This window comes from Neltuma alba, unplaced genomic scaffold, assembly GCF_004799145.2.
Source record: "Neltuma alba isolate B1F8T4 unplaced genomic scaffold, ASM479914v2 tig00011656_pilon, whole genome shotgun sequence".
NCBI lineage: Eukaryota > Viridiplantae > Streptophyta > Magnoliopsida > Fabales > Fabaceae > Neltuma > Neltuma alba.
Genome location: NW_021636302.1, coordinates 262,908 through 285,173, shown reverse-complemented (window position 1 = coordinate 285,173; position 22,266 = coordinate 262,908). Strand labels below are relative to the sequence as shown.

Sequence of the window (22,266 nt, the reverse complement as noted above, 5' to 3'; positions counted from 1 at the left end):
AATAAGAGTTAATGTGCAATTTTGTCATAAAAGTTTTCACGGAAAAACTGTGAGTATCCTAAAATTTTTGTTGGACAATATTGTTGTAAGAGTGTTAAAAAAGAAATAATGCCATCTTTTATCATTAAAAATGTTAATGTTTAGCATTTTTTTTACGATCAACATTATTTTTTTTAACGGTTAAGATGATTTCGTACCTTTTTAATGCCTTTGGGACCTTATTGATCCAATAAAAGCTTTTGAATATACACTGTTCTTCCGCTTAAACTTCCTAAGCTAAGTTGTCACTTAACCATAATAATAATAAATTGAGTTTTAGATGAAAAAAACATTATTGTTATTTATCTAATTTTTTACTCTAATAAAGTTAGTCATAAACTTAGATGAAAAAACATTATTATGATTAAATTAATAGTAATAATTTCTTTTAAAAAAATTAGCAAATCTCTGAATATATTACTAAACAAAATGTGTTGGTAAAATAATTTGATTAAGTATTCTTTTGGTTTTCTTCTATCCCTCTTCGTTAGAGTAACCCAGTCATTGAATTAAAAATTTAAAAATGTTTTAAAAAGACAGCCATGATAAGTGCCTCTCTAAAGCTCAAGCACAAGAACTTTTTTCTTCACAGGAATTAAGAATATTATCAGAGGAACACGTGGTTGGAAATAAAAGAAAGAAAGAAAGAAAAGCGTAAAAAAGAAAAGAAAAAAAGAGAGCAAAGATCTCAATAATTGAAGTGGGAGGTGGACAAGTCTGAATTTCATGATGACAGGAGAGGACCGTGGATTTACTTTTCTCATGGGTTTCTTCGCTCCAACTCTTTAACATTTGCAAGCAACTTTTGAGTGCTCTCTCACTTCCACAACTCTGCAAGTTTTCTTCCAAAGTAAACATTCCTATTATGGTCAATTAATTATCATCTTTTAGGAATTAGGAGGCGTTTGTTGCGAATCATGAACCAAACAATACTTCTTTATTATTTAATTTAATGATTACTCTTTTTTCTGTTATTATTTTATTTAACATTAAGGATGCAGTAGACACTGTATTTCTCAACTATGAAGTTACTCTCTCCGTCCCTTATCATAAAAAATAACTATCAAAATCATGTGACTCAAAATATTAGTTAAATTTAGTTAGAAGTAATGTGTATGTGAGATGTATACATATTTTTTTTAATTATATTCTTGGTTATAAAAGAATACATGAGAGACAGTGAGCAAAAAGTTATTACAGAAACAACAAGTGGAATATATTTAATAGGAGTAAAAGTGAAAATTTAAAATTTCAGATAAAAAGAATTTATTTCTTATATCTAGCGATACTGCTATGAGAGATATTGTTTTTTTATAAAAAGGGAGCAAGAGAGTACTTTTTTTTTTTTATCCCTCTCTTTTTAAAGTAACAAGTTAGTTAAGGAGACTGCTTTAATTTTACATATAAGATTATAATTTATTTTATCTTTTAAAGTTATAATTTTCTTCCTAAACTATCCATATTTTTGAAAAATATTAAATCGCTGATCAATGAAATTAATACGTTTTTTATGAATAACTAACATAATTAATTTTATAACTATCTATAAATTAATTATCAGCTCATATTTAGTATTTTGATGCAAATATACCATGTCTATTTTACCAACCAATCTAAATTCAACTATTAAATGTGCTCTATTTTCCTTATTTGTAAGGTTTGAACTCTTGACCTTATTTGGGAGATATTAAAACCATTATACTTAAATTAATTACTAATGGATGTTTTGTTTTTGTTTTACAAAACAAAACAAGCCTTTAAATGCGCGAATTATTTGAAAAAAGGTAGGAAACAGGAAATTAAAAAAGTAGTCTTTGTATGATATTTATCATATAATTACTCTTCCGGTTCTTAATATAGGACCCAATTCTTGAGTTAGTTTTGGTCCTAAATATAAGACCCATTTCTCATATTTATCAATTTTTTCTAAATTACCCCTATGGATACTCCCTCAACCATAATCAAGTAGAAGAGGGAGATGAGTATTAAGAAAGATAATTATGGTATTTTAGGAAAAATGTGTCACTTTTATTAGAATTAACCAACTTACCTAACTTCCTTAATCTAATCAAATTAGTTAAATGGATCTTATATTAAGAATCGGAAGAGTACATTGTTATTATTATTGCACTTATTTATTACTTTTGAATTAATATTTGAAAATGATCTAAAATTTAAAAGCTTATTTTTCTAACAATATTAAACAAGTGGTGCACCAAACAAATTCAAATCGGAATCTTACCTCTTAAGCAACACACACAAGGTTTGGTAGAAAGGAAGAAAGGTTTTTAAAAGAAGGGATATGAGAGTAAAGAGGGAAACAATCACATAAAGATTAAAAAAATGTTTGGCATAGGTAATTGTGTAGTGTAAAAAGAAATAGTGATGTTTGGTAAAATAGAAAATAATAATAATTAAAATCATAAAGGCTAATTCCTACCCTTCTTTTTAAAAATATTATTTAAATAACAATCTCTTTAAGAGTAGGCCTTGTGATGGCCTCAAACGACAAAAAGGAGTTCCATTGGGTTTACTTTTTTGTTTCTATCAGACTAGAATTATATTATGATATTTCCATAAATATAAAAGTATATTTTAAAATTAATTTGGAAAAACATCTAATCAATTTTTTTAGCCTCTCTTATTTTGAAATTATATTATGATATTTCCATAAATATAAAAGTATATTTTAAAATTAATTTGGAAAAACATCTAATCAATTTTTTTAGCCTCTCTTATTTTGAAAACGGGACAAAAAGTCTAATAAAAGAAGGGGCAAGCCAATTAAATATCCAAATTATGTGTTTTTTAAGGAACACACCTAAAGGTGAATTTAATTTCTGAATTGAAAGAAAACCTTCAAACTCTTGTATCTCTAAAGTGAGTTTTGTGTTTTTGTATTTTTGGCCTGCAAAGTGAAATTATCAAATTAATTTGAAGGCTTTGATATGATAATCTCCTAATTGTCTCTCTCTATCTCTGTTTTTTTTTAATACAAATCTTCTAATTATCTCTATGACTTAGAGAATTAAGATACAATATTGCAATAATTCAAGAGCCTTTTTTTTAAGTAAATAACTTTGTCTTAACTCTTTGAAAAATTATTTAGTTTAGTAACAGAATCTTGGTATGTTATGGTATCCCTTTCAAGGATTGTCCATTAATAATATTAATATTATCATCTTATTTTATTTCTTCCCGCAACATTTCTATGAACATAAATTATCACTATATCTAATTATCTATTACTTTACGATTATCAGTTCTTTACATATATTAATTTAAGAATGCATTTATATTTATAATTATTTTGATGCATTATTCGATGAGTAAATTATTTTTTTAATTTCTTTGAGATATATTTGTTTAAGTACTAATTATTTTGTAAAGAATAGCATCAGAACTACTAACTCTTGTGCCTATAATTTCAAGATGAATATGACTAAAAAAATTCTAAATCTTGTACACTTTAAGTCTTCAATTTAGATGTTATAAAATATAGAAGAAATTTTTCAAGAAGCCATATTTAACTAACTATCCTGTTAGTGGGCAAAAAGAAATACTTTTATTAGTAATTAATGAATTATTTTTATTTTCTTAACATGGGGCCATGTTGACTAGAACCTTTGCGTGCAAACACGTAATCCGTGAACCGAGCCTTTTCTGGAAATAAGTTTACCTGATTTTATTACCTTTTTTTTTTTTTTGACAAAACTTCGTTATAAACATATTATATGTATTTATATTAAAATTTTATCTGATATTAAATTGACTGTTAAAAGTGGAGAACGAGACAACGAGGATCGTGCATTCGTAACCGTTGGATTTTGAGCGCCTCAAAGAAAGTAACCGTTGGTACTTTGAAATTTCGTTTTAGTTTTTAACCCAATAAAATAAGGATAATTGGAAAAAGGCCCCACTACTGAAGCCTCCACGTATGCTAAATCAGCACACCTAAGCGCGTGGGTCCCGCGTTATTATGATTGCAGGGCCCACAAAAGACGTTAGTACGTAAGAAGTGAGTGACAGCTAGTCGTTTGGCGAGGTCGACTGTTTTCGTCGGTGGGAAATGGGAACACGACCCTCAAATCCTCGTAAAAATTTAATACGAAGTTTTTTTAAAAATTATATTTCAAAATATATTTTCGGTGAAAGCATCAAAGTATGCCGCACAAATATTTTTTTATCAAAAGATTTTAAGAAGTCTTTTTAGTTAGTTTCTTTGTAAATATTCTAAATTGTAATTTTTTAAAAAATTAGAAAAATATTTAAAAATGACCGACACTCTATAAATTTTATACACATAAAACACCAATATTTTGGTTCAGGCCATTGTCATTAATAAATTTTTTAATAAAATATTTTCCCCCCAGCTTTCTCATATTTTATTTATGTTTTAGATCTTTTCATTATCAAGATAAAATTAAATGATCCACATTTATTTGTTTATTTTTAAATTTGATATTATAGTCCTTTTTATGTTATGTTATTCATTCAAGAAATCATTTATCTTCTTTAATATTTTTAATAAAACGTATATTTTTTAAATTATTAAGTATCCATAATTTATCCTTAATTTAAGTTATAAAAAAAGATAAGAGGAGGAGGAAAGGGCGGTCTTATCTGTCCGACGTCGTTTTCGGAACTGGAAAAAGTGCAAGAGTCGTTAAGCGAAGGATTAATATGAAACGTCGGGGGCAGATCTGAGATGGGAGGCGTACTTTGTCGGTGTCGTTTTGAAAGCAGTTTCGAATTCTCGTATATAACTCACGCCCACGAGTTTTTGGCTTGCCTCCATTTAATAGAACGCGCGAATTTATGGCGGGACTTTAATTTGACTCTCTCGATACAGAATTTCAAAAAAAAAAAAAAAATTAAACCTTTCTGACAGGTCTGGCACGGGTGATTTGCTCTGCTCTCAGCAATCAATGTGAAAACAAAATGATAAAACGCCATGAGCCCATGTCAAAATTCAACAAATAGAGCAGTAAAAATTTATCTTCATTTTTTGGTAGGTATGTTGTTATTTATTTCCAATCCTTACACCAAATAAATTCTTGCAATTACAAAGAGTTGGGAGAAAAAGAAAAATTTTGAAAAATTTTCCATTATAAAACTAATCGTTTAGGATTTAGGATTCAGGTATGACCGATTTTTAATGAATACATTTTTTTTTCATCTATGTGCAAAATAAAATACATTTTCACTGAATACATACAACTGCAACAAAAAGAGCTGCAGCCTCTCAACGACATTGGTCCTTGGATACCTTTGGGTATTCATTTTGTAGTGAGAGATTTTTTTTGACAATTTTCCTATTGAGAAAATCAATAATAAATTTTGTTGGGGGTGAAATTATAATTAAAATTATTATTTTTTATAACAAGCCAGAAATGCTAAGATTAATTATTTTTGATAAAAGACAACTTTATTTTAATTAAATAAAAAGATTACACATAAAAATTCAGCCTATCACATACGGATATACAGTCAATATGAGTGAAGCCCAAATAAACAGAGGAGTGAAATTTGAATGATAGACCCTCCCAATTAAATTTGACACACACTAACAAGTGTTAGTCCAAGTGGAAGGGATTTGGACACTTTAAACATCATGTCCTGGGTTCGATTTTAGAGGCGGTGTGTATAGGAAAAACATTCTTGGGAAGAATCCTTGCTAAGGCGCCTGACAGTACCCCGAGAGATTAGTCTCTTACCGTTCAGGTGGGAGGATATATATATATATAGTTGTTTTTCCAACCAATATACATATAAATATCTATAGCTTTGAAGGATGATATTTTTTAACATTTTCTTGTACGCAACTACTAATATTTATCTCATATACCTAACGGTGTCTTCTTTGTAAAAGTCTTTGGCTTGTTTTAATAAATTTGTATTGCGTTAATTGAGACTAATAACAACGAAAGAAGTTACTAATAAGTAATAATCACTATCGAAGCAGACTTTAGGCTTAATTGTTTTCCATAAATGAGACATTGCCATGCCTGAAGCAAATATTTGAATTTACCCCAATGCAAGTTTTGAGCCCTCCCCTTTACCAATGTCCCCATCAACTAAACCAAGTTGAAACGACATTACCATCTTAATGTATATTTGAATTTGGTTTTGATGAAGTAGTTCAACAAACCATGCACAGCTGAGTGACATTGTGGATCGTGTTCAAATTGCACATAGAATAACACCAATAGAAGCCAAGGATACTTAACAGTGCACTAGCTAGATCAGAAAAGTGGGTAAATTGTCTTTGAACCCCACTTTGTTAAATAACAATCTTGGGGAGAGGCATGCAAAGCCTCGGTTTGGATTAATTAGTTCCTCAAATACCTAATAATATGATTCAAAAAACTTTTGAATGCTCATTGACCCAAAGCGTTATTTAAAAAAAAAAAACTGATAGATGAAGAGAGAGAAAGAGGGTTGAGTTTTTGAAGAAGCTAGAGATAAATCATACGAATGGGGAGTTTTTGAATACGGTTGAGGTGAGTACAAAAAAAAAAAAGTTTAGGTAAAGTGGGTTTCGGGAGTTCATCAGGATCAGAGCATGCCTCCAAATTTAAAAAGAAATTATAAAGGTATTTACACAGATTATCTACCAACAAAGCCTTCATATCAGTAGTGGGATTCAAATTCACGATTCTGTGCATTATGAGCTTACTTCTCACCAATTGAACTAACTTTTGTTGGTAATTAGAGTTACTTGATAACAAGGAAGGGTAGACGTCCAATATATGAATATACTCCTTCGCAAATAGGGACAATAGGGACGGGGGAGCAGCTATGGAACGAAGTGGGCATTATATTTTGAAAGAAAAGGAGGCCCAATCAGAGGGGGAAAACAGACATGGGCTACATGGATAATCATTTGGGCCTTGGGTGATGGATCATAGCAAGATATGGGCCAGAGTTTTGCGGGCTAGAATGTTGAGTTTGGAGGGACTGAACAAGGCCGACGCTGCAGAGCTGATTCACTATTCTCTCAGGGTATGTTTGAATTAGTATGAGGCAAAACTGACTTTTAGTTTAACTGACTTTTGTAACTAAAGTTAGAGTAAAAATCAGTTAAGGTATATTTGGATAGGTGATTTTAAAAAATCATTTGAAAAATTTGAAAGTTGTTTGGATGATTAATAGAAAAGTTAGTTTAGTTGTAAAATAACTGAAAAGGATATGGACTTTATTGAATAGTAGTGTTTGAAATTTTATGTTTTTAATGTGATAATAGTTTAAAAAATACATAAAATTATTATGATAAAATATAAATAGTTTATTTGTGAAATTATAAAATAAAAATATATGTTATGAAGGAAAATTTGAAAACATATTATAGATAATTAATTAAATATACATAATGGACAAACATGAATATAAATTAAAATCCATTTAGTCTAAATAAAAACTTATTATGCTAATGAAGGAGATGAGGCAGAAGGGAAAATGTGAAGGTAAATCTAATATACTTATTTTTAATAATTATCATTTGACACTACAGTTTGGAAAGTCAGATTTTTTTTTTGAGTCCAACTAAAATTGAAACGCGGAAGTTGATTGGAAAATAACAGTTTTTGTCCAACTCAGACTATAATCTCACTTTCATAGATTCTAGGACACAACTACAGCTTCAGACTACAATCTAAACATGCCCTCAGTCTTCAGCCTCTAACTCTCAGTCCCACGTCGCCGCGTCGCCGCTGGCGGACCTCTCAGGCTCACGTCGTTGTTGCAGCTCTCGTCCTGACGCCCTTGGCTCCGCGTCGGTCCCCTCACGCCGACAGGCGACGGCACTGCAGCACTCCTCGGCCTCGCCCCCGCCCCTTGCTTCGTTTAGACAGAAACAAGTGAGCATTGACGTCGCGCTCTCTGTCTAAACCACAAAGTCTTCTCACTTATTTTTCTGTGTAGCTCTAAGCTTGTATTTTCTCGCTCCTATAGCCAGCTACAATGTCCTCGTCAGAAGATGAATCTATGTCAAAATTGGACGAACAGGAAGAACAGAGAAAGCAGTCTGAGGGATCATAATACTTGATTATATCATGAGCTTGGAAAGTGTTCCGTCCAAACTCCCCCCACATCTTGAACTGATGAGGACGCGGGTTTTCTGCAATAACGATTCTTCTGATCATGTATGGTTTATTTTCTTTCACATAGACATTCATGTTTTGAACTATAAAGTCATGGTTTTGTTTAGCTCTTTTTTGGTTGTTTCTCATTTTCTTTTGTAACTTCGTAATTAAAAAACAACTGTAATTCTCACGTTGGTCCCAGCCTGTGTCCTAATTTCATCGGTTTTATATTTCTAGACTGATACCATACAGTATTCTGGCGCCTATGCCGCGTTAGGAGTGGATAATATATAGTATACGATTGGATAATTTCTGTCAGAACTTCAAAGTTCAAGTGAATCGACTTACAGAGGATGACATGGAGTTTGATATGATGGGGATCGATCCAGCACTTGCCAATGCATTTCGAAGAATTCTTATAGCAGAGGTGAAGTCTTTATGTGCTCTCCATATTTATGGTCAAAATATCCCTCTGCTATCTGTAATTGGATTTAGAAGATTTTCAGAGTTGGTTGCTATACTTTTGTATTATTGAATGCTCATTGTAATATATTTTAGCTGGTCATTCCTGTTGGAGACATTCAATTTTAACATGATTTCTGTGCATTCAGGTTCCAACAATGGCTATTGAAAGAGTATATATAGCAAACAACAACGTCAGTCATACAAGATGAAGTTCTTTCCCATCGGTTCGGTCTTATTCCAATCAAAGCTCACCCCAGGCATTTTGAATACCCAGGTATGCATATCTACTGAAACAAACATAAAATTATGTGACATATCAATTGTCACATGCATGGCTTTCTTGTTTGATAATTCTTTGTATGTTTTTTTGGTATGATCCTTTGCTGTGAGATGAACTGTGAAGTTGAGTATTTCTTATTTGATTTTTTTTCCCTTTTTGTTGTAATTAGAAAATGCGGGAAATGACCAGAATGAAAAGAATACTATTGTCTTTAAACTCCATGTTCGATGTGAGAAAAAGCATCCTCGAATCACTGGTAAGAGAATTGAATCTGGAACTCACAATTCCATTGCTTATAGCACTTTCCTCCTTTTGATTTTTTAATTCCAATGCAGTAAAATCAAATGAACTGAAGTGGTTACCTAATGGGAGTGAACTTCCTGCTGAGGATGTCAAACCGAATTCTGGTTCTAAACCAAGAACTTTTACTTCATTTGGTTGCACTCAAGATTCCCTTCCTGAATTTTCTGCCAATCTAATTGCTCCCAAAAATTTGGATATTATATTAGCTAAACTTGGACCTGGTCAGGTAACCCTTTTTGCTATTTGCTTATTGGTATATTATTATACTTTATATTTTTGTAACAAAGAAACTGGTTTAAGGAGGTAAGCTGTGATGCATTATTGTATATGTGTGTGAGTTTTGTGTCTAAGAAAAGGAAGATTTAACATATGGTATATTATTATACTTTATATTTTGTAACAAAGAAACTGGTTTAAGGAGGTAAGCTGTGATGCCTTATTGTATATGTGTGTGAGTTTTGTGTCTAAGAAAAAGAAGATTTAACATATGTTATCCTGTGCATAGTATGTTCTTTGAGCCTGGATTGAGTTTTAATCAAGTCTAGCACTTGAACCAGCAGCTCTAAACCTGACTCCTATTAGGAAATTAATTTCAAGTTTGGATTCAAAATTTGACGGGCATGCCTTAGTTGATGCATCGAGCCTTAGGGTTAGGAGCATTTGCGTGTGGGTGTGTTAGATGCTAATAAATCTGTACACGGACCTTCAAATAGCTGGGGCTTCGGTAATTTGAGAGGAAACGATTCTGGACAGAAAAATCTACTCCCACATGTGCATGTGCTCTAGGAATTTAGTTGCAGGGTTCATGCACCTGTCTCAGCAAAGTGGTATGCGCATCTTCTGAAGAATACCCATGATCTTGATGTGCATTTTTGATAAAATTTCTAAACAACAATTTGTCTTGTTTCTCTTCTACTTCTTCCAGAGAGAGAGGCTTAACCACTTGCTCGTTTTGCAAGACCCTCGGATCTATTAAGACTGAAATCGTCTATTGCTTCCTCTTATTGTTATTATTGAGGACTTTTGCCCGGTTTAGCTATGTTCACTGTGTACCAATGTCTTCTCTTTGCAGCTTGAGTATACTTTTTTTTTTTTTTGTTTAATGTGATGTTCAAATTCCTGTATATTTCCTGTTTTATGCTTGGAAGATGAACGTAAAGTATTATCTTTTGAGCATTTATTGTGATGCAAGGTCTAGCAGTTAGAACACATTAAGATAGAAGGCTTGATATTACTAAATTTGGAGCATGAATAGCAATTTTTGTTTTGTTTCTGAACCATTCCTTTGCTTTATGTTAAAAAATATGAACATTGAAAGGTCTCAGGAATCAGACCAATTTGAGACAGAAGAGTAGATATTATCAAATACCATATTCATTACCATGTGTGTCTGTAGGAAATTGAACTTGAAGCTCATGCAGTTAAAGGAATTGGTAAGACACATGCGAAATGGTCCCCAGTTGCCACTGCTTGGCATCGGATGCTTCCAGAGGTAAGGAATATACTGTATCAGATGCAAAACGCTCACGTTCAAACACTGCAATAGAAATACAAAAACCTGACATTCGTATGCTTGCCTTATTTTCTTCCTCTTGGTCGTTCTCTTGAAAGAGGTTAAGGATGAGCTTGCTGAAGAACTCAAAAATAAATGTCCAGTTGGAGTATTTGATATTGAAGATGTTGGAAAAGGTAGTTCGTCTGGGCTTTTTTTAATTTTATTTTTAATAACGTCACTGGCACCGGATTATGCATTGGTTGACTATGATAGTTGAGGATTATAGGGTCCATGATTTAGCCCTATGGAAAGCTAATTTTGCATCCATGCCTAACTTGCGTTCTACGCAAGTGGTTTTAGGTGGGGATTACAATGTGGTCTCAACTTTCTTTATCTCTAATACTTTCTTGCTTTGCTAGATTGGCTGTTGAGTAGGTGGAAGAAGGGCAACTGTTGCCAACCCTCGAGCGTGTACTCTCTATAGGGAAGGCATCAGAGGGGGAAAAGAATGGGAGGATTGTGTGTCCTTGCGCCGTGTTAAAGATCATTTTATTTGTAAGTGCTGTGTGAGATGTTTGAGTTTATTGAAATTTTAACATAAAACTAGCACCAAGGTATCATCTTTTATATTTGAGGTGACTACCTTTTTTTAGTTGTGGGCGATTGAGAAGTAATTATGATTGCCTAAAGCAGCACATGACCCAGACTCCAAAGTAATTATATCAGCTTACATGAGAAACACATGATCCACAGGATAGTTTAATAATACTTTTGGTGTTAATAGAAGAACTAGTTGGGAGTTGGATTTTGTCTTAGATATAAGATTTTAATCTACTGTCTTCCAAATTTATAAATTTTTTCCCAAAATATCCATATCGATTATAAGAGGTTTTTACTAAAGAGTAGTTCTAATGATGAAGAAGGGTAGTTTAGGAAAGTCAAGACACATTTGTTACAAATAATTAACTTAACTAATTTTTTTAATATCTTCAAATTAATTATTTATCTCTTATATTAAGGATTTATCTCTTATATGTTCAATTCATTTTTTTAATTGAAATATCATTGAAAATGACTTGTTAATGCATCCTAGGAATCTTTGAGTTGTTGTGGCTGCCATATGCTAGTGATAAAGAGATGCTTCAGTCTGTCTGCATTGTAAACTTAAAATTATTCAAAATCACTAATGAGATTTTTCTGTTATTCTCCAGTTAATGTTGAGTCAACTGGAGCATTACCACCTGAAGTACTCTTTATTGAAGCTGTCAAAATTCTGGAAGAGAAGTGTGAGCGTGTGATTACTGAGCTTTGTTGATGCAATATATTTACCTTTATTTCAGGATGAAATGGAAAAAGGGATGTAAATGATCCTTTGATAATTATTTAGCAGTTTTGTGAATACACATTTATGATATGAAAGCTCTCTTTTCTTGTCCATGACAAAACTGGACAGAGAATCAACGGCTTTTTAATCCATATACTACAAATAGTTATAAAAAAAAAAAAACCAAAATGCTACGCCACGAAAAATATTTATTTAAATGCTACACTTGAACTCGCTTAAGGTTGAAATGGGTTCAAATTTACGTAGAAGTCGTTCTTGACTTCTATCGTACAACTGATGTGATCTCACTTTTTCAAAAAAAAAAAAAGAAAAAGGAAAAAGAAAGCAAACTTGTTCGGTATGTGAACGAGTTGACTTTCATCCTTTACACTCCTCGTCTTGCGTGAAGATTCACAGATGAAAGGATAAATGGCCAAGCAAATTAAATTTACGAAGAAGGTGTAGATTGGAACGTATCAAAACCAATGGAAAAACAAGCTATTTGAATATGGAGGCTGATGTCCGGAAATATGTGTTTAACTAATGATTTTATTTGTAAGCAAAATTTAAAAAATAAAACTCAAGAACCTAGTCTCATGTCTCTCCGCTCATTCAACTTATGAATAGAAATATTATAATAATTATTTTAAGAAACTTAGGCATTATTTTATACTAAAAATTATAACAATATTTATCCTTAAAACATATCATTGGTCTTGGTATGCTTTAGTCCACACCTCTTTTTTTTCGTAAATTTAATTTGTTTGGCCATTTATCCTGTGAATCTTTATGCGAGACGAGGAGTGCAGATGATGAAAGTGAACGCGGTCGCATACTGAAAGCGAATGAGTCTGCTTTCCAATTTTTTTTTATAAAAATGATGTCACATCAGTTGTATGATGGAAACTAAATCATAAATTTTTTGAATTTGTTATAGCCTTGAACGAGTTTGAAAGAGTGTTTGGATGAAAACTAAATCATAATTTTAGAAGTAATTTTATGATATACAAAATATATATGTGAATGAGTTTGCCTTAAGTTATAAAAAAAATACTTTTTAAAAACACTTTTGTCTAATACCAAACACCCCCTAAGTATAACATTTGGGTAAATATTTTTGATGGTGTAGTATTTTGTTTTTTTATACTACTTGTAGTGGATGGATAAAAAAGCCGTTAATTTTGGATAATTTGATCTGAAAAGCATAAATTTTCTTTGTTGATACATCATAGAGAACTTCGTTTGATTCTAAATACTACATCCAGTTCTAAATATAAGATCTTCTTTGTAGTCTATAAACGAGATATTATATTTAGGACCAGAGGTAGTATCTTTTCGGGGTCCTTTTCCTTTTTGCAGAGGTAATATTTTGTATGAAACTTGCATTTATAATAATAAAAAATCTTAAAATTTGGAATTTGAATTTTATTCTAGTAGCACCAAGGAGCATGTATTGAAATTCAGGTTTGAAAATTATATAGAACATATTTCTTTTAACAATTTTGATAAAAAAAATATTAGCATATGAAAAAACAAAAATAACATGGTATATTATATGATACAATTTTAATATAGTTTTGTACCGTCAAGAAAATTTTTGGGTAGATGAGACACTTGAATAAGTCCCTATAAAATGCGTATATTCTAAGTTTATTAATCAATAAAAGTTATGTCTAGCAGGAAGAACTAGTCCTTTATAATATGGTGAATCACCGAGCACCTCATAGCATTTTCAGGGCCAAGGCCTTCTTTATTTTATCATTTCTGTATGATTTGATTTCTTGTTGATTGCCCCTAAGCGTAATTTGTACTCATCTAATAAAAAGTAAATCATATTCTTTTAATCTTAAATTGAAAGTTTTTTAATTTTTAGGCATGCGCACGTTTGGAGAAGAATATTCTCATATCATATTCAATAATCAATATAGATTCTAGCTTAAACCAATGATGAATCTCCTCCAACATAGTTTTTTCATTAACAAATATGCATAATTATACTGAAATAAAAAGTTGTGTCATACATAATTTTTTTCTCCTTTTTAGCCAACGACATGATCTTTTTTTCCCCTTAATTTTTATGAACATCTATTATATGTCTCGCATAGTAAGCCGCCAAGTTGCCTAAATAAAGTAAAGGAAAAAATGGACGTTATATGGTGAGGGCATAGATTGTTAATTTTTTCCATTTTATTTTATATACGCTACGTGTACACACACACATGAACAATTAAGATTCATTTAATTATAGGAATTCCAGAAGCCTCTAAACTAACTAAAGTCCTACTGCACAGCAATTAATTAGTGGAAATTATAACACTTATTATTTTACGTTACATATAATATTAATTCACACTATTATTCATCATTCATTGCCGGTTTTACGCATCCGTTTCATTTCTCTTTAACCTTCCCATCATTCACACCAAACATTTATTTTATCAACATCTTACTAATTAATATATATATAAAACCCTACCAAGCTGTTATCTCTGAACTCTCTTGAGAAAACCATCTAATCTAATTTTCCATTATTATTTCTCTCTCTGATAACTCTAATATTAATGGCTTCCACCACCCACAAACTCTTCACTCTCACTCTCCTCCTTGCTGTTCTGTCTCTAGCTTGCCGTACTACTGTTGCGGCACGGTGGTCACCGCCACGGAACCACCATGGTGAGATGCTGGCGGCTCGGTTGAAAGTAGATGGAGACGCTGCCGGCGGTGGGGAATCCAACAAGTGCTGGGACTCGTTGTTTCAGCTACAAGCATGCACCGGTGAGGTCATATCATTCTTTCTGAACGGAGAAACTTACCTGGGTCCGGGCTGTTGCCGGGCAATAAGGGTCGTCGGCCATGACTGTTGGCCGGCGATGCTCAGCTCACTAGGGTTTACTGTGGAAGAGGCTGAGGTACTGCTGGGATATTGTGACGAAGATGAACAAGATATCATACATTCCCCTGCTTCTTCTTCACCACTTTTTAACAATACAGCTCCTTAATATATATATATATCTGTGTGTTTCGTCCATTTTGGTCAATAAAGTTTTAAAAATATATGGTCCTCTGCATTTTCTGCTTTACGTTGTTTCATACTTTGGATTTAATTTGATACATATATATATATAGAGAGAGAGAGAGAGAGCAAAGTAAAAGATGGAAATAATAAACTCAGATTTCTTTCTTAATTGTCTAGATCTTATTTTTCTTCGGCCAACGAACTTAGAATGATTTACAAACTAATTTACTTGCAATAAGCAAATTAAATGATTACCTAATTAAGAGCCAACAGTAACATTAATAAAATTGAATAATAATATATGAAATTAAAATTGTTTAAAGCAGTATCTATCTCTAAGTAATTAGTGTCCATCGTCATCTTATGTTATTTCTTTCTTTCTTTTTTGATGACGTCCTTGATGGAAATTAATTAAAAGAAGCAAACCAAAAAAATATTGTATTGGTAGCTGTTATATTCATTGCGATTAGCCAATGACAAAACTACCATTATGTATCGTTCCTATCTTACAATATGTTTAAAGGTTTGGGATATCACTGGGCACATATAATTTTACAAATATATATATATATATAGATATATATTCTATTGTAATTGTGTACAAAGGCATACAAATAAATCACACACATATTATTAAACAAACGATGATGAGGCATATATACACACAACACAACAATTTATTATTAATAATCCGAAAGTAAATCACAGACTATATGTTATCATCCAAATATGAATTCTCAGCTCCTCTCCTAATTTCTTTTCACACAGACTTTGAAGTAGTAGCGCTGCCTTGTACAAATCACGAGAGCATAGTACAAAACAGAATAAATCAAGAGAAGAATGGAGATTCCATCTACAAACGCATGACACATACCTCATGCATGTGTACATATATACATATCATTATTTGTCGAAACATACATTTAGTTCTTTAATTTTACATAAGACTTCATTTTAATCCCATAATTTTATAATGTGTTGTTTCAGTCCTTGAGCCCTAATGTCATTAACATTGACAAAACATTCTTAAATGATGACATATCAAAAATGACAATGGTTGTTACAAAAAAATATTCACTATTTATTTGAGACGAAGGTGTTAGGCTTTGAAGACTGAAAAGATACTTCCTAAAATTGAGAGATCGAATCAAAATCTTGTATAAAGTTAGAAAGACCAAACATGCACTTTTGCCTATATAAGTTAAAATCAATGAAAAAAGCGATGATGCTTCGTTCCATTAGCCTCTTGGTATTTCTTCTTGGCTTCTTTTTTCCTGTGATGCTCATGAAACGCATATCCTCCAGCTCCAACTGCAACAGTGGCTGCAATCTCCTGCTTTATCTTATGGCTCTGTGCATGTTCTGGGTCTTTCTTCCCCTCGTGCTTCTCATGCTACACAAACAATTTCATTGCATTGTTTCTTCAAATTAATCATGATTATGAGTAATAATTAACTAATGATTAACTGCAGATTAATTTGTGTTGAATGATATTTTTATGGGAAAATTGCAATAAGGTCCCACCAAAGACAATTAAATAAAAAAAGCTCCCTTAAAATCATCAAATTATTCTGAAATCTCAAAAGATCTTATTACAAAAGATTTCACTTGTTTAATTACCAAATTACCCTTATCTTTTTTTAAAGCATACATTAACAACTGAAAGTGTAGTAGTTAATAACTTAAGGTGTAACGATTAACAACTATCATGGCAGATATTGATAATTCATGCATTACATTTTGGTGATGTGCTGAGAAAATGTGTTGTTAATACCTGCCATGATAGTTGTTAATCATTACACCTTAAGTTGTTAACGATTGCTCTTTCAGTTGTCAATACATATTTAAAAAAAAAAGAACAATTTGGTAATTAAATGAGGTCCTTTAGGACGTCAGAATAATTTGATGATTTTAACGGATCTTTTTGTAGTTAATTCTCTTGGATGGGACCTTATTATAATTTTTTCTATTTTTATATTACTTCTTATTTTTAATATAAAATCTAATTGAATGAATTGAGAGTATATTATTTAGTTACCAGTGCGAAGGCGCCAGCAGCAATAGCTCCTAATTTCCCCACCCGTTCCATATGCTTGTGATACTTTTCTTTCTTTTTGTAATCGACCGCGCCGACCGGATTTTCTTTGTGACGGTGGCGGCGGCCGGACATGGTGGTTTTGTTAATATAGATGAAAATGACTGTATATAAAGGGAAGGTATTTCAAATGATAATGAAGTATGTCTACTGCTTTGGTTGTTGAGGGTTTATGTGGGAAGCTAAGCTATTTATAGTTATATTTTTGTTGATAATTTCTTATTGATTAAGTCATCATATATTATTATATTTGTTTGTAAGACATTGTGGAAATATGAAATAATCAAGATATAATCCCCTAAAAGCGTCCTAATTAATTAAGAAATATGCCGTGTGTTTTGAAAATAAATTGTCAAATTTTATTTTTAGGAAATATATAATTTAATTTGTGCATTTTAAAATTCAATTTGAAAGTTAGTTGACATCACTTTCTAATAAATCTTCAACAACAATGATGCAAGCTCTCTTAATACTTGCGCTGATATAATATAATGCACATAAAAAAGGAAATCTCATGAGACTTGAGATAAATCAATACATTATTTGGTTCTAAATATATGTCATATTTAGTAATTTACAGATAAAAAATAGTTAGAAACATTAAATTTGTACAATTTAAGTGATTTTCAATATTATTTTCATTCATCACATTAAATTTTAACATTATATTAATTTTTGCTATATCTATCCTTATTAAATTACATATGAATATGTATGAAAAAAATTCAATACTCCTTAAAATTTTTCAAATGGCTTATAAAAATGATGAAGAACACTTTTTAAATCACGCCTTAGCTTGTACTGTAAAACATTTTTGACAAACAATTGCTGATGTAACTTTTATTTTTATTCTGTTTGGTTCATGTGGGTTGAGCTATTTATTATACATGAAATATTGCGAATGTTATTTATCTATAGCGCAAAATTGAAAAAAAAAACTTTTTATGATATTAAAGAAATTAATTTTACTATTTTAATAATAATTTTAAAAGAATTAAAATCTCAACCATTAAAATATTAAAGGGTAAAATAGAAAGAGAAAAGAAGAGGATGGGAAGGAAAGATGAGAGATTTCTTTTCTGTTTCTCTCCTCCTATTGTAGACTCAAAAGATTCTGTTTATAATTGTGAATATTAAAACATTACATGTATTTTATATAATCCCAAAGTAGAAAAATAATTATTAAAATATTCTAATGACAAGTAGTGAGCAGTTAAAACCTGTTGTCATTTATTTCTATTATACAGCTTGTCATTACAAACTGTTCATAAGCTATATTGGACTTTTCTGTGAATATGTTACTTCCTTGAAATCTTATTGGAATTCTCCCCTTTGTATAGTATGTAATACTAGCTTTGATCTTTAATATAAGAGTTAAATAACTAATTTATAAAAATTAAAAAAATTAGTTAAATTGGTTAATCGTAATAAATGTGTGTTGACTTTTCTAAACTATCATTTTTTTTATCCTATGCAATAAAGCATCCTCAGAATCAATAGAAAGATTTTAGAAGAATTATTATAAATTTGATGTCTTATATTTAAGATCAAATATAATTTTTTACTAGTTTTTATATTAAGCACCAGAATTAATATAAAATATATGAAATACTGTATATTTCAATGCGTGTTTCCGTACGTGAAATTCATGGAAACTTCGAAACAGTAAACCTAAGACAGAAAGAGGCGAGGAAAGCGCGTAGTGGTTGGACCTAAAAGATGGTGAAGTTCTAGAAGGGATAGAAAGAGCCATTCAACAAGCCAACAAAATTACGCGTCACCCACTAATCAAACAAAGGGCTGTGTATGGCTATATCATATCCTTTAACATCACAACTCTTGTAAAGTGTCAATTTATTACATGCCATACTAACTGATCAATTAAGAAATTTTGAATTTCAAACTGTGGGAATGGACACACGGGTACAGATATATGTAATATCCATATTTTTAATATACAATATAAGTGTATTTTTGCTCAATATATATATAAAACATACTAATGTTGGCAACACATATACACAAACAATAAACTTATATATTTAAGGATTAAGATGTATTCTTATCTTTGAAGTTTCTTATGAAGAGAGCTAGTATGGGTTCATTATATACCAATTGTTGGAGTAACATTGCCTCTCAATTATTATTAAAGTCGTTGCAATGTTGTCCTAAGCAAATGATCAAATGATGTTCATTGTTGTTTGCACATATGTTTGGACTGAGAAAGTTTTGAACTAGGAGTACTTTTATCCTCTAATTATTTGCAAATGAGCAACTGATGTCTTAAAATTCAATAACGTGCTGTAGAATAATTAGCACTTGGCACCCTCACCTTTTTTTCCCCCAAATGAAACATGCAATATCATGCTTATGGTATTATAGGGCTTCTCACTTCAACAAGATATTCATTAGCTAAGAAAAGTTTTTCAGCCTAAACAAATGGTGCTGTCAAATGTTACACACACACACACACATCTCCTCATTCATTAGCTATGTACTCCATTTAGTTGTTTTTATAAGTTTTAAATAACTAAATTACACAGCTTAAAAATTGATTAAAGTTAGTTAAAGATAATAAATATGTAAAAAAAGTAACTTATTTTTCAAAACACTTATTTATGGAGATTGTAATTGGGAGAGAGAAAGAGTGAAAGAAAAAAGAGATGAGGGGGACATATCATTAATTAATGATAAAAATAAAAAATAAATTAAATATTCATATATTCCAAAATGTAGTTTATAAAAAGGTCAAATCTATCTTTAAAAAAAAAATCGAAGCTCAGGGAAGGAAGTAGCACATTACAACATTTTTGTTATGTAGGAACAATTAACAAATGTGGCTAAAGACTAATTTTCTTGTGATTCCAACTCAAGCGTTCCCTATTGTTTTTGGGAAAATATATATTTTTGAGAAAATACATATTGTAACCTGAAACCATGAAAATAGGCCACGGTTTTTGGGAAATTATATATATATATATATATATATTTTGCTAAGTATGGGTATCCTTCTGGTGAAGGTAATCCTGTTTGAAGCACCATTAGATATCTTTCCCTGTGATTCAAAGGGAAAAACTCTTCTCTATCTCTTGTCCTATTTATAAGTCATTTCCTACATGTTTCATATAGACTAAGAAAAACCTTAAACTTCATTAACTCTTATTTAAAATTCAACAAGTTTTCAACTTTAGCTTTTTTTAATACTACCTCCGGTCCTTAATATAAGACCCTATTTGACTTTTTTTTGGCCCTAAATATAAGACCCCAATCCACTTTGTCTCTCATATTTATACTTTTTTTTTCCAAAGTAGCCCTGCTAATAATAAGAGTTCTAGTCAATACACTTGATTAGCAAGGATATTTTAGGAAAGACAACACTTATTTAGGACAAATAATTAACTCAACTTACTTCCTTAATCTCTTCAAATTAGTCAACTGGCTCTTATAATTAGGACTGGAGGTAGTATATATTATACCTAATGTAAATAAAGTTAATACAATGATAAATAGAGGGTAAAATTGTACACCCATACAGAAAATTTCTCTTAGTTCCTATAAATAGGACATAAAAATGTCTTCTCTCTGTTCTATAAATAGAACTAGAAGAGTATATTGCAACTTAAAGTGTTTGCTCTTATTAGGCACATTGTACAATTGTTGCTTAAACATTCAATGAGCAACAGCTTTTTGATTGTGCCCCAGGCATGTAAGGCTCGTTTGGATTGCTGTTTGGAATGCCAAAAGCACACGGGGAAACGTGAAACTGAGGTTTGTAGCTTATTGCAACTCAGAAGATTGTTTGGATTGAGCTTCGTTTCTAACTGACTTATGAAAAAAAGTAACTTTTCTAACTGACTTATCCAACGCAATCTGGATCAACTTTTCTAACTGACTTATGGAAAATTGTGCAAAGCTTACGATCTAATTAGTTATGTGATTCTTTTACTTTAATTAGAGACCAAATAAATTTTAATTTATATTTATGTTTGTTCATTATGTATATTAATTAATTATATACAATATATTTTCAAATTTTTCTCTCCTAACAAATATTTTTATTTATAATTTTACAAATAAACTATTTATATTTTATCATAATAATTTTATGTTTTTCTTTAAATTATTATTACATTAAAAATATAAAATTTCAAACAATATTCATATCCTTTTCAGTCATTTTATAACTAAATTAACTTTTCTATTAATCATCCAAATAACTTTTAACTTTTTCAACTAACTTTTTAAAAGCATATATCCAAACATAAATTGCATTACACTAACTGACTTTTACTCTAACTTTAGTTACAAAAGTCAGTTGGGTTAGAAGTCAGTTTTGCCCAACGTCAATCCAAACATACCCGTAAGCAACAGTTTCAACATGTTGCGAATATATATTTATAATAATTGATATTTTTATTAATATGCTAAATCAGAATTACAAAAAGCTAACAACCAAACTTCTAAATATTTTTGGAGACAACAAACTACTAAATTATTGTTCCGACCTGCATTTGACCAATCCTTGACTTGAGATGTTGACCTCTTTTATTAGACTCAACTCGTTTTTATTAGAAGTTAATTGTAGAGGAGCTCATTTAAAACCGCTTGCCTAAGCATTCAATAGCCCATTTTTTAACATTAGGCCCATTCAATACATTCTCCAATTTTTGGGCTTCAAAAAGAGGAAGGGAGGTAAAAGGTGCAGTTCGATTTCTGCTAGTTGATGTGGTCCTAGTTGCTAAGCGCGTTCAACTGTACGTGTCCCGTCTTGACATCCCGATTCGGTCAAGTCATTTTGGGATAGGATATTCCTGTCCTAGTTATGTCCATGCCTTTGGCACCAGATGGGATATCGGGACGGTCCCCTTCCATTCCTGTCTCATGAAACACCCTTATCAGTTGTGAACCCCCAGAGTAAATTTTAAGAAATTAAAATTAATTTTGTTCAAACTTTTAACTGATATATAACTCAGTTCCTCAATTATAAATTAGTATGACTCAATTCTTGAATTTTTGATTCGCTTGTGACTCAGTCTTTTATCTTTTTATTTTTTTTATATTACTATCCTTGTCATTAACAACTCATCGTAAATCATCCTGTGGCAATGATGGGGAATAAAATAGCTTGCACCTCAGCGCCAGGTAATTAGAGAAGGGAGGAGTAG

The 22,266-nt window shown here is 31.1% G+C and overlaps 2 protein-coding genes and 1 pseudogene across 2 annotated transcripts; 2 read left to right on the top strand and 1 right to left on the bottom strand.

The window, feature by feature from the left end:
- The first annotated feature begins 8,001 nt into the window (after positions 1-8,001).
- LOC114716412 (DNA-directed RNA polymerases I and III subunit RPAC1-like) lies at positions 8,002-12,093 on the top strand (annotated as a pseudogene).
- A 2,458-nt stretch (positions 12,094-14,551) lies between these two features.
- Positions 14,552-14,989, top strand: LOC114716418 (egg cell-secreted protein 1.3-like). The gene has a single exon (XM_028901425.1). The coding sequence runs from the start codon at positions 14,552-14,554 to the stop codon at positions 14,987-14,989; it is 438 nt and encodes a 145-aa protein (XP_028757258.1).
- A 1,224-nt stretch (positions 14,990-16,213) lies between these two features.
- LOC114716417 (abscisic stress-ripening protein 3-like) lies at positions 16,214-17,176 on the bottom strand. The gene is made up of 2 exons (XM_028901424.1): positions 17,045-17,176; positions 16,214-16,399 (listed from the first exon to the last, which is right to left on the bottom strand). The coding sequence occupies exons 1-2, from the start codon at positions 17,174-17,176 to the stop codon at positions 16,214-16,216; spliced, it is 318 nt and encodes a 105-aa protein (XP_028757257.1).
- Positions 17,177-22,266: the final 5,090 nt, after the last annotated feature.

What these genes read in the sequence shown, in the direction of transcription:
- LOC114716418 (XM_028901425.1), top strand. Translation starts at nt 14,552, where the DNA reads ATGGCTTCCACCACCCACAAACTCTTCACTCTCACTCTCCTCCTTGCT.
- LOC114716417 (XM_028901424.1), bottom strand. Translation starts at nt 17,176, where the DNA reads ATGTCCGGCCGCCGCCACCGTCACAAAGAAAATCCGGTCGGCGCGGTC. An exon ending in CTGCTGGCGCCTTCGCACTG is followed by an intron (nt 16,400 to 17,044) that starts GTAACTAAATAA and finishes TTGTTTGTGTAG; the next exon opens with CATGAGAAGCACGAGGGGAA.